Source organism: Drosophila navojoa, chromosome X, assembly GCF_054131105.1.
Source record: "Drosophila navojoa isolate 15081-1374.11 chromosome X, UAZ_NAV_1.0, whole genome shotgun sequence".
In the NCBI taxonomy this organism is placed as follows: Eukaryota; Metazoa; Arthropoda; class Insecta; order Diptera; family Drosophilidae; genus Drosophila; species Drosophila navojoa.
Genome location: NC_142895.1, coordinates 15,156,970 through 15,169,721, shown reverse-complemented (window position 1 = coordinate 15,169,721; position 12,752 = coordinate 15,156,970). Strand labels below are relative to the sequence as shown.

General features: G+C 43.6%; 3 protein-coding genes across 4 annotated transcripts; 2 read left to right on the top strand and 1 right to left on the bottom strand.

The window, feature by feature from the left end:
• Nucleotides 1-333: 333 nt before the first annotated feature.
• Nucleotides 334-1,589, top strand: Cp36 (Chorion protein 36). Its single transcript, XM_018110096.3, has 2 exons — nt 334-493; nt 658-1,589. The coding sequence occupies exons 1-2, from the start codon at nt 446-448 to the stop codon at nt 1,465-1,467; spliced, it is 858 nt and encodes a 285-aa protein (XP_017965585.1). The 5' UTR covers nt 334-445; the 3' UTR covers nt 1,468-1,589.
• A 2,517-nt stretch (nt 1,590-4,106) lies between these two features.
• On the top strand, nt 4,107-5,503 carry Cp38 (Chorion protein 38). The gene is made up of 2 exons (XM_018110095.3): nt 4,107-4,266; nt 4,458-5,503. Exons 1-2 carry the CDS (start codon nt 4,222-4,224, stop codon nt 5,310-5,312), a joined length of 900 nt encoding a protein of 299 aa, XP_017965584.1. The 5' UTR covers nt 4,107-4,221; the 3' UTR covers nt 5,313-5,503.
• A 2,127-nt stretch (nt 5,504-7,630) lies between these two features.
• otu (ovarian tumor) lies at nt 7,631-12,552 on the bottom strand. Of its 2 annotated transcripts, XM_018110089.3 has the most exons (8): nt 12,200-12,552; nt 11,285-11,539; nt 11,130-11,227; nt 10,908-11,062; nt 10,313-10,848; nt 10,049-10,180; nt 8,478-9,935; nt 7,631-8,407 (listed from the first exon to the last, which is right to left on the bottom strand). In XM_018110089.3, exons 2-8 carry the CDS (start codon nt 11,510-11,512, stop codon nt 8,288-8,290), a joined length of 2,727 nt encoding a protein of 908 aa, XP_017965578.1. In that variant the 5' UTR covers nt 11,513-11,539; nt 12,200-12,552; the 3' UTR covers nt 7,631-8,287. The 2 variants fall into 2 exon arrangements, with proteins under 2 accessions (XP_017965578.1, XP_089121298.1); XM_089265172.1 differs by lacking the exon at nt 10,049-10,180 and having other exon boundaries at nt 12,200-12,551.
• Between the last annotated feature and the right edge of the window lie 200 nt (nt 12,553-12,752).

Below are 12,752 nucleotides of genomic sequence, written 5' to 3'. Positions count from 1 at the left end.
TGTCAATTATTATAATGGGCGTGTTTGTGTGTGTGTGTGCGTGTGTCGGGCGAGTCCAAGCTGTCACAAAGAGCTCACGCAGATACTGAGACAGAGCACGAGCATTGCAGACAGCGACTGAGATCTTGGCCATTGGCCAAGCAGCAGCAATGAGATGTACAACAAGAAGAACAAGAGTTCGAGTCGAGTCGAGTCGAGTCGAGTCGCATCGCGTCGCATCGCGTCGCATCGACTCTCGTCCAACGGCTGGGCGGTGCGACAAAAATTTGAAATCGGAAATGTAAATCGTTGGCGCAATGGCATCGCAAAGATCACGTAGCCGGGGCCATGATGGTTGTGGCAACGTGAGCGCGATATAAAAGCGCCACACCGATGCCATAGGCCCGCTATAAAGACCAAGCTCAAGTGCCAACCAACGAACAGTAGACGTCTGACATCACACAAAATGCAACTTGGTCTCTGGTTTGGGCTTTTCGCCGTCGCCGCCGCACCGGTATGTAAAACCCACAAAAAAACAAAAAAAATATATACTCCCGACTCTAGCGTCTCTACCGACTCTACCAACACCCACTTCAACTCTCTAATTCTGAAAAAAAAAACTGCAAAAAAAGGCAACCAATTCTTATCAATCGCATCTCGTTTCATTTGTTCTTTTAGCTGGTGAGCGCTAATTATGGTCGTGGTGCTGGCGGTCCGCTGCCGTATCTGCCCGGAGGTCCATCGGCCGGCTTGGATGAGTATGTGAATGCCGCCACCGGTGGCTCGCAGGCCTCGTCGAATCAGCTGACAGCCCAGGCCGAGATCCAGCCCTCGCCGGAGGAGGCACGCCGCTTGGGCCGCGTCCAGGCTCAGCTGCAGGCGCTGAACAACAATCCCACCTACCAGAAGCTGAAGAACTCTGAGGATATCGCCGAATCTCTGGCCGAGAACAATTTGGCCAGCAACATTCGTCAGGGCAAGATCAATGTGGTCTCGCCCCAGTTCGTTGATCAGCATCTGTTCCGTTCCCTGTTGGTGCCATCGGGCCACAACAACCATCAGGTGATCGCCACACAGCCCCTGCCCCCAATCATTGTGCACCAGCCCGGCGCACCACCCGCCCATGTGAACAGCGGCCCACCGACTGTGGTGCGCGGCAATCCCGTCATCTACAAGATCAAGCCCTCGGTCATCTACCAGCAGGAGGTCATCAACAAGGTGCCCACGCCACTGAGCCTCAACCCCGTCTACGTGAAGGTCTACAAGCCAGGCAAGAAGATCGAGGCACCTCTGGCCCCAGTGGTTGCCCCCGTCTACCAGCAGCCTCAGTCCTACAGCCAGCCACAGTCCTACAACCAGGGACCGTCCTACGGCGGCCACGGTGCCTCCGGCCCCAGCCACTCCGGCTCCAGTTCCGACAGCTACGCCGCCGGCGCTGATTCTCCCCTCTATGCCAGCCCCGCTCCCTATGGTGGATCCAACTACTAAGCGAGCACCGCTGGCCACTTGCCGCGCAGTCCGTCCGCTGCCCTGCTGGAGGGTGTTTAATTTAACAAATTTGTTTTTTTTTCTAATGCAAATAAAAAAGACTAAAATACAAAAACCAAAAATCCCAACAAATTCTTTTTTAATGAATCAAATTTTGTAGTCTCAATTACTATGAATATCCTAGAATATCAAAAGTTGTTTGGCTTCAGGAATTTCCTATTAGTATTTCATTAAAAATCCTTGGTTTCTACAAGATTTCTCATGTTCTCATTTTCACAAGAAAATTCGTTGTCCCAAGGACAGCAAGGAGATCTTCATAGCTCTTGATTCCTGATTCCTGATCCTCTGAAACAACTTGGTTTCAATGAGTATACTTTAAGCTCTAGGAATAACTCTCCTTTCCTAAGAACAAGCTCATTTCTTTATTATATCAACAATTTACATCTTTCCAGAGCTCCTCTGAAATATTCTCTGTAATATTCTAGCAGAACCTTAACATAATTTTGCATGCATTTCTACAGCTCTTAACTTCCCATGCAATAGACTATTTGTTCATTTCTCGATTTGTGTTACTCAATTCGGTTTCAGATATTGCACTTAAATCGTATCGAAAACATAGACAACAAATGGGCCAAGATCGAAAAAGCGCTGAATACTTGAACACTTTTCTGTTTTTGCAGCGTTTTCTTTTTTGATTTTAGAAATTCAGCTGTCGTTGACAGTTTATAGAACTGCGATTATACGACTTATAAAATGTATATAAATATTTGTATATATATTTATAGCTCGGTATATATAAATACATATGGAGATAATTATACATATGTGACGTTCTTTTCTAGCATGAATGCGATATAATACTTTACCCAGATACTATGGAGTATCAGACATGGTAATTCTTAAAGCCGTAGCTGTAATGTTCACTAAAGATTAAAACTTAAGAGTGAGCTTGACACTAGTTTTGTATTATATTAATGGTGATATGATGCTAGGCTATAAACCAACGAAACTTGGCTTGAAACGGAATTCGGTTTTAGCTTGAAAAATTTGAGAAATGCTGTCGTTTATTTTTCTTTTATGCACATATCTATTGTATATCCTAAATAGAGTTTCCTGGATTATTTATAAATATAATAATAATAGTTATATTTTATATAATATCCGTATATTTAAAACATTTATTTTACATATTAAAGTCTATATATAAATATGTATGTACATATATGCTTTATATATAAGTTTTATAGCTAATGTTTCAACAATATATATAGAATCTTATAGCTAGTTTTAAGCTAACCTTAGGCTAATCTTAACTCTCTTTAAGCTAATCTTAACTCTAGAACCACATCTCTCATAATATATTCAAATTGCTATAGTCCAACAATTAATAACAATTAATAACATATAGACCAATTGTTTGCAGTGTATAAAATTGAAGTTTTCTGTCAATTTAACGTGCCTAAAGTCACTTCAGTTTTGAATACAAAAAGGTGCCTAGAGCTGGACAAAAACTTGATTCTCATTGATGATAAGTGCAAAAAAAAAAAAAAAAAATATATATATATATATTAATCAAAAAATACCAAATTATGTTTCTCTCTGATCTACAAATCTAAAATATGTACAAAAAATGGTCTTAATTGTTTGCAGTGCATAAATTGTAAGCTCTATGCGAATTTAATATACCAAAAACCACTATAGATATAAATTTTCTAGGGATCTGAGAGCTGCTCAAAGTTTACCAGACAAGTGCCCATAAATTGTTTGCAGTGTATATATTAAAAAAATGACAATTAAGTATGCCCAAAGCCACGTCACCTATGAGTATAGTGTATGGTAAAGTAAAATCCCAAAATCCATACACAAATATAAAAATAATAGAATAATTTATAGCTGCTCAAACTTCAAGATTCTGCTTTAATATGAATACCCCTAAGTTTCTTGCAGTGTATGAAGTTAATGTTAAATGTCATTTTATAGCCACATTAGCCATAACTAAATAGAGTTGCCTAGAACTAGACACCAAACTTTTGTTTGCAGTGTATGCCCCTCCCTAATACAGCTCTAACTGCAATATCGTGCTAACTCTTATACTCATATGATCTATCCGTTGGCTAGGAGTGTCAGATAAGGGAGTTGGGAACCGGAGCTGGTGAATTGGAGCTTGTAACTCGACATGGGCCACGCACTCGCCCAGCGGCGATCAGCTGCGGGCTGCTGCCACTAATCGCTTGGCGCTTTCAATGCGGAACTGTTGAATTGCCATTTGGCAATCACAATCTGCACTCAGACAGTCGGTTTTGCTCAGTTCTGTGCTGTGCTGTGCTGTGCTGTTGTGGCAAACCTCGATATGGCTTATGTGTCAGGGCACGGCGCACGATGCACGAGATGTTGTTTGCGGATTGTTGGCTGATGGGCTGCTATAATATGGCTGTTCGAATTGTTGTTGCTTTCGACGTAACACGCCGAGATATGCGCACCGAGATGCGTGCGAGCGTAATCAGCATTTGGCCATGTTCGCTGGCTAGCTGGCGTGGGCAATAGCAACAACAATGCGGCCAAGCTGGAGCGGAACAGCGGCAACCGGCAGCAGCAGCAACGGGCCCCACCGGGCCAAATGTCACGTACCATAGGGCGACCATTCGATGGCAGCATATTTAAAGAAATCACAGAGCCAGCTAAGGCAGCAGAAGACAGCAGACGGTCGCACAACGAGCCACTCGAGTTCGACACCGCCAACTGGGACTGGAAACGATGAACAGACAGAGCATCATATGGGCGCTAGCCGCCTGCTTAATTGTACGTAACGAATACGCCCAGTCGAACAGTCCAACAGTCAATCGGCTGATCGGTCGATGACCCACTTGCTCCACATCTCAGCTAAGCGCAGAGATCACAGCTGCAGCTCATTGATTCGCTATCTCATTCTGTCTCTCTCTCTCTCTCTCTCTTTCTGCTTCTCTATCTCTCTCTCTCATTCTCTCTCGTAGGCATGTGCCAGCGCTAGCAGCTACGGCGTACAACCGAACTACGGCTCTGGCGGCAACCAGGAGTCATACGGCGCGGGCTCACAGCAGAGCTACAGCTCCAGCTCCGACGGCGACGCAGCAGCCGCTGCATCCGCCGGCGGTGCCGGTGAGTACGGCAACGGTGTCGGCGATGGCGCCTCAGCTGGCGCTTTGGCTGGCAATGCCGATGCCGCTGGCGTCGCCCAGGCCGGTCAGGGCAGCTACGGCTCCGACCAGAACATCCCCTACAAGCCGGTGAACACCAAGGGCAACACCCTCACCTCCTCGATCACCTACCCGCAGAACAAGGGCGAGATTCTGATCCATCGTCCGGCACCCATCATTGTGCGTCGCCCACCCACCAAGGTGCTGGTGAACCATCCTCCATTGGTTGTCAAGCCCGCCCCAGTTGTGCTCCACAAGCCCCCAGCAATCGTGCTGCGCAAGGTCTACGTCAAGCACCACCCACGTCGCGTCAAGGTCGAGCCTGTGTTCGTCAACGTGGTGAAGCCCCCAGCAGAGAAGTACTTTGTCAATGAGAACAAGCAGGGCTACGGCCAGGGCTCGCACGGATCCGGCTCGGGCCACAACATCCTGAGCAGGCCCGGCCCCATTGTGTCCGGCCCGCAACAGCATGGCCCCGGCGGCCCAGCCCTGCCCGCGTACGCCTCCGGCGCCGATAATGCCGCCGTCAGTGCTGGCTACCAGCTGCTCCAGGGCGGCAACCATGGTCTCTCCGCCCTGGCCAACATTGCTGGCGAGCGCGAGGGCAGCTATGGCGGCCAGAGCTACGGCCCCAGCCAGTCCGGCCCCAGCTACTCGGGCCCATCGTACTAAGCGCCCCTCACCCCAGCGCTGACGATGCCCAGCGACGATGTCCTTGTCGCCGCTTCCAGCTGCCAGCTGCCAGCTACTGGTCTCCACTGGTCTTAGTTACTATGTTTTTTACACAGCTTGGACGCTCACAAGGCGGGCGCGCAGGTTTCTTTGCAAACAAATAAAACAGAAAATTTGAAAAAATTACTAAATATTACTTTCACTGATGTCAGTATATATGATATATGATATATGATATATATATATATATAACACTTAATATCTGATATATGCAACTTCTATAAACTTTGATAGCTGTTGATGTGATATATGATATATACTTGTACTATAAACATTGATGTAGGTTTAGCCTTACGTACTCGAAGTGGAGCAATAGCTTAAGGCTCGGGTTACGATTCAGTGAAATCGGTCACGTAGTTTACCTGACTTACAAATATGTTTTCAAAATGTTTATGAATTTAGTTACACTTAAATTTATTTGGTATTCTAAAAACAAAGCTCTGATCAGCCATATATAATTATAAGTAAGCGTAAGGTTCGGATCAAGCGATTCACATTCGATTTGAAACTCAGCCAAGTTAACTTTGAAGTTACCAGAATTACAAATATGTTTTGATGTTTTCCTTATATTTGATTACACTTGCATTTGCTTCATACTCTGTATATCTCTTGTATACACCTATCAAGGCGAAATTCTAGCAATATCTTTGTTAAGGCAAGCATAAATAAGCTTTGCATTTTAAGACTCACATTCGACATAAAATTCTTTGTTGATTTTTAAGTTACTTTCGTATTTTCCTTTTCATAAACAAGTTTTGCTCTTTTTCTTACATTATCTTAATCTACACAAGCTTTAGTTTCAGGGTAACAGATTTAAGCAATATTATAATATGAATATGCTTCAAATATATTCATCTAGACATGTTTAAGCTTTGAGGCCAGAAATTCTGTTTATGATTTAGCGTCTACGATTCAGCGATTGATATAACTGTTGAACTCTAGCTGAGAGTTTAGCTTACAAATTGCTATGCTCTTTGTTAGTTTATTGACATTTGTATCTTATATAGATCCAGGTAAACATCACATTTAACCAATTTCGTTTAGACCAATGCAATTCAAGAGCTATACTTGGATCTATCAGAGGCCTACAGAAATGTACATATTTCGTTAAGCTTATTTAAATCTAATAAGTATATACTCTTACTTATAGCGAGACATACAATATGCATAGACACGTTTAGATACATCACTAGATAACTAACCATGATGATCTACATCTTAGGCTATTTTTTTTCTATTTTTTTTTAGTGAAATAAGCAATAATTTTATAGCCTCAGTTGGGGTTTAGTGAAATATCGTATTGAGTATATATAATTAATATTTTGCGTGCATCAGTTGTCCTCCGGTCGAAACTATTGCCATTTTCTCGGCTATTTCTATTTGTCCTCCTAATGCGAATCATAGCAATTATTAGGCTAATGCATGGGACAGCGTGCTCAAGCACAATAATCGAATTCGAGTTTCGAGCTTCGAATGTAGGTCGCCTGCCGGTACCGCCGCCCATTTGTCGAACTGAGAGATCAGCATAAAAATGCGACACTTTTGCGAAACGTTTTCAGTTTGTAAGCATAAATAGTCGAGCACAAAAATACAAAACAGCCGAGCGCATCCAAAAAGTCTAAAAAAAAAGAAGAAATTAATAAAGAAAAAAAATAATATATAATTAAATAAAAATAAAAACTGTTACAAGTTCAGCGCGTGCAAGAGACAACAAAAACCACAAGAGAAGAAGAATCTAAACTGAGCTTTTAAGATGCGCTTCTTCTCTTTGCATCAGCATCTACATCTGCTGCTGCTGCTGCTTCTCCTCCTCCTCATCCTTAGCCAGAGCTTTGCTCGGAGTGTCGTGAGTCTGATGCCGATCCAAACTCACGAATAGTCTCAATCCCAATTCTGTCTATAATTCCCCTCAGCCTGTTCGGTTGCGGGATCAGCGCCTGGCCGCGGGTCGAGCGTTTCCCAGCTTCTTTCAACTGATCATCAGCGTGATGGGCAACCTGCATCAAACAATCTAAAGATTACTTGACTAACAACTTAAGCTATATTTCATATTTACCTTCTCTTGTTTTTTTTTTTTTGGGTAAATTTAATTGCAAGATTTTACTTACGAATTATTATTATTTCTACTTAAGCGCTCTAACATTTGCTTTTGGCCATCATCAATACACAAAATGTGGCAGCAGAGCTTTGGAAATACCACGTACAAACGAAACGAGCCGTTGGCCAAATTTCTCTCAATCAGTTGCATTTCCGTACAGTTTTGTGTTTTGTGTCTTTAGTGTTTTTATTGGTTATCATAAGGTTACAATTTTTTTATTTTTTTTTTCGTATATATAATACATATACCTCTTTTTTTTACATTTTTTTGGGTTTTTTTTTTATTATTTTTTTTATATATATATAAATTGTTAATTTTTTTTTTGTTTTTTGCTTAGGAGTTTTAACATTTGTTTTTAAAAAAATGTGTATAAACAAGCAAATTTTTTTTTAAAGGTTAAGTTATATAGTCTAATTTAGTGAATAAGTTTGAATAAAATGTATAAATAGATTGTTTATAATTGTGGTTCTGTTGCTCTATTAGTTTGAAAATGTGCAAGTTGTAAGTTAATAAAATCGCATAAAATTGCATTACATATTTAAAATTATTGCTGCAATCATTTTACGGATTTAGTATAACTGATTTGATATCTAATGAATTTGTTCGAAATTTTCTTTAAAAAAAAAAAAAGACAAAATTTTTAAACAAATTTAAAACGGTATAGAGTTCGTTGTTTGTTTTTGATGCGATTCGAAAAGTCGTTGCTTTTGTGCAAATGTTAAGTTTAGCTGATTGTTTTAAATAAATTTTGAGCATATGCTGTATGTATATAGCATATGTAGATAGGGATATATAGTAGTAATATGGAGTGGATGCCCTAGTGACGTGGTGGTTTGTAGACACCTGGTGGAGTTGGCTGTTGCTCGATGGCACCGTTCTTGGGACGCTCGAATGGCATTACAAACGGTGGCGGACCCATGTTCCAGGCATATGGAGGCTGCACAGAGAATGGGAAAGATGGTTCAATACAAATGCATTCAGTTTCTTATAATTCGGGCATAGTTTACCTGTCCCACCTTCTGGGGTGCAAAGAAAATTGGTGACGGCATCTGCGGCGGCGGCAATGTCGGAAGGGGTGGTACCGGCGGCATCACAGTGGGATAAAAGTTGAACTGATTCCCGTTGGTGTTGGGCGACGGGGTGGGTGTCGGCAATAGCATGGTATGCGACAGATTCGCATCCTTGGCCACATCGGGCAGTTGCTCCGGACGCTTGCCGCGCATCCTGTTAAACCCGCCACGTTTATTGCGACCGCGACCCTTCTCTACGCTTGTCTCTGTGCCCGAGCCGTAGGCCCTCGACGGATTGACAGCAGCTGCTGCAACCGGCGATGGCGGCGGTGTAGTGTTCGACACCAGAGCAACTGCCTCGTCGTTATGATCATGTCCTTGTTGGTCCGTGTTGTTGTGGTTCTGATTGGCATTCGTGTTGCTCAACATCTGCCTCTGCTCATCGGGCGGCATCATGTTTGACCAGCGCATATGCACATCGACGCCCATGTTGTAGAAGTAGCGCAAAGTGCTCAGATCAGCCGGCAAATCCTCTCCATTGGCATGCAGCGAGCGCCTCGGCTCCAAGTGATCCTCACCGCTGCTGGTGCGCATGGCGTACTGGCTACTGGTTGTTGCGGTGGTGTTTGCCATGTTGGCGCTGTTGGTGCTGCTGCTGCTGCTGCTGGTGACGGTGGCCCCCACCGATGGCACCATCACCGAAGTCACCGGCGACACCAGCGGCGGTGGTGCCGGAGCGAACAATAATGGCGCACCTCCAAACGACGGTGGCGATGCCTGCAGCGAAATTGGCGGTGGAGCATAGCCACCAAAATGCATAAACATGCAAGCGTCCGGAGTCATCGGAGCTCCGGGAAAGATGGTAGTCGGAAACTCCTCTGCCATGGGCTGTGCAGCGCCGCGCCACGGCTGTGGCAATGGAGCCGCGCGCCCAGAAATGGGCACATAATTAACGATCTGTGCCGTCGGCACATTGACCTGCTGCGGTGCCATTGGTGGTGGCACCGCGGTGGCTCCCATTACGGGGGCAGCAGTGGCCGCCTGTGGCTTCTGATGCGGCTTCGGAGGACGCGAGGTGTTCTCGCGTGGCGGGAAACGCTGCTCACGCGAATGCTGCGGCTGCTCCAACTCGGTGGTCTCATTGATCTCGACCTGTTGCTGCGATTGCTGCTGCAGCTGCTGTGGTAGCTGCTGCGGTTGTTGTTGCTGCTGCAAAGCTTCAGGCTCGTTCAACATGGGCGGACAGCCGTGCCAGGAATCCAGCTGCATATACTGCACGCTGCTGGTCTCATAGTAATTGGTCACATCGTACAGCTTGGTCTTCTTCCATCTGGGCTTGGTCTTCTGGGCCAGCTTGGCCAGCTGCATGCGCTGCATTTGGCGTTGATAGCGATAGGGCACAGCCCATGGCCGGAACTCGTCAGGTGGCACTGGATGCAACGACTCATAGGGCACCTGGAAGATGAGCATCGGAGCGAGAAATAAAATGATTAGTGAATTGAATAAAAGACGATGCATTACGGAAGTGGGAATGTGTGCCGGGGGGTGGGAAGGGCAGGACGGCCTACCAAAAATTTCTTCCCGAAGTGTTCGATATAGACTACCGAACATGACTTATCAGCTGAAATCTTCTGAATATGGCATGTGTACAGTTGTCTTTCGGTGTCGGTTATTATTTCCACGCGGCATTTGGCGCCCACCTGCAAATGATTAGCATCAGTCAGGTTACGGGTGCATTCGATTTTTAATTATCAAGCCCGGGGATTAGAGGAGTTTGGGTGTGGAGTTAATTTGGATTGGAGTTAAGAAACCAGTTACCATTAAAAGCTCACCTTGAAGTTATAATCATTGGCATACACATTGAAGCGCTTGGCCTCCTTGCGCAGATCGTTCCAGCTATCGAACTCGATGTTTCGATACATATAAGGGTCCAAGGACTTGGCCACCTTATACGGGAACGGTGTGATCCCATCATCGAGCAGCTGACGCACACAGGAGTTCATTGGATTGGGACACATGTGCAGTATCTCGGAACTCTGGTTGGCCATCACACTGCTGATTGGCAAATCCATGTTCATCTGCAGCTCGCGTCTAGAACTGCACTCCAGCGCGTTCCTCCTCAAATGCTTAGGATTGTTGTGGAAATTGCACAACTTATAGTTCTCCAGTATGCACTTGGTATGCTCAGGCAAATCGAGCGTGAATAAGCGTCCGTCATTGCAAATAATGCGCACAAAATAGCCCCTATGATCAATCTCCACCTCATAGCTGCCCCATTCAAATGTTTGCGGATGCAGCATTGACTCAACAGCGAAATTCACGTCGGGCAACTTAAAGAGCATCTTGTAAAGAAGCTTAAAGCTGATTGCTAAAATACACATACATATATAGTAAATGGGTTTTCTTTTGTACTTGATCTGAACTAACTCTGACTAATCGCAGCCGTTTCAATATAGTCCAATTTGTAGACGGAATCAAAATGGAATTCATTTGTGTAGAACACACGAAAGTTATCCACGTAACGATCATTATAGGTGACTGCAGTGCCCAAATTGAATGGCTCATACAAGATGACGTTACGGCTAAAAGCAATACAATTAAGCCACTGTTCGACTCATGGCTTACACTGATTTACACTGGTCTACTCACCGATACATGCAGCACAGAGCACGTAGCTCCAGCATGGTGCCGTAAGTCTTAGGCTTAGCCATCTCCAGCATATAGCTATCGAAATCGCCACGCACATGCTAACGAATATGACCATAATATACAGTTTACCAAATACAGATCGCTGTTAAGTTTACCTGTTCGAAAATGCGACGCTTGCGCGTCATGAAGCGAACGCACTCCAAGCGCACCTCGTAGTGTAGCATTTGGGTGTCATACATCTGCTCAGCAATGACACGGAACAGGCAAGATGCATCCCTGGCCGTGTGCTTACGATACATGCATCGGCTCTCCAAGAATTGGTCGTACGGATCTGGTGCCTGACGGCTGCCAGAGGTGATTGGACGCCTCAGCATCAGAGCCATGTGCCGCTAAGCAGTCTTCAATAAGTCCTGTAGCGCCAACCAAATATCAGTATCAATAAACAATTAAAGCTAAAAACATACCCAAACTTAAATTGTCGACCTTAAAAGTATTTTGTTTTTGAACATAAAATGTATAGCCTAATTGTTGAAACAGAATTATGTATTCAGTTAATTTAATTTTCAAATATATAAACGTCAGCCGAGCACGCTCTCATCTCTAGTGGCTGCTGCTCTTATTTACTTTTTTTATTTTCTTATTCCTATCGCTTTATACTATTCTTTCAAATTTATAAACTAGCGGCCATTTTAAAATTTGTTGGTCGTTCACTTTGCTTGATTCTTCTCAATTTGTAGACGTGTTAGTGAGGCTAGTGCAACGAACGCTCAAACAGAAAGCACCGTTACTTTTTGACGTTCGCGTTCATCGCCTTTTCTTGTGTACTTATGCATACATGCATATGTATAGGCATATGTGTGTATTCATGGATGCCTGTGCCTAAGAGCAGTTTTGAATGCCAAAGCAGAAAACCTAAAAATTTGTATGCTTGTATGTATGTACATATGTACATATGTACATATTGATATGTACAAGTATCTTCAAATTTACTTATATATTTCCAACTATGTATGTATATTTTGGCAATCCTTTTTACATAAGAACTATACGAAAATGAAAATTTTACTTACCCAAAATTGCACAGGCAAATTGGTTTTTAATTCGAAAACGTTTAAGGAAACACAAAATTTTCAATTTTCGGTAGCCCGCAAAATCGAATGCGGCGGGATCCTGGGGCAACACACACGTAAAGTATAGATGGAGCAAATTATATGTACATATGTACACAGATATTTAAAAAACGAAAAAAATATTAAAAAACAAGACAGACAAGCGCTTTTTTTTCTTTTCTTTTTGTTTGCTGTTATCCCTTGCCCGGCACTGAATACACTGTGCACTAGTTGCGAACTTAAACAATTCTAGTCTTCTTTTTGAATCAAGACCACAATCTGAGCAATGCTGGTTGCTATGATCGAATGAGTATCGACTTTATATCTAGTGATCCTATCGATATTTATAGTAACAAGGATGCCAGAATCAAGGAAAGTTAACAGAGCCGATACTTGTAAGAGATTAGTGACGTATTATCAAAATTGAGTGCTCTGTTATTTTCCGATAGTGCTTTTCTGGGAATTGTTCAAAATAATTTACAGTTGAGTGTTTAGTTTTGGCAGGAACTTGATT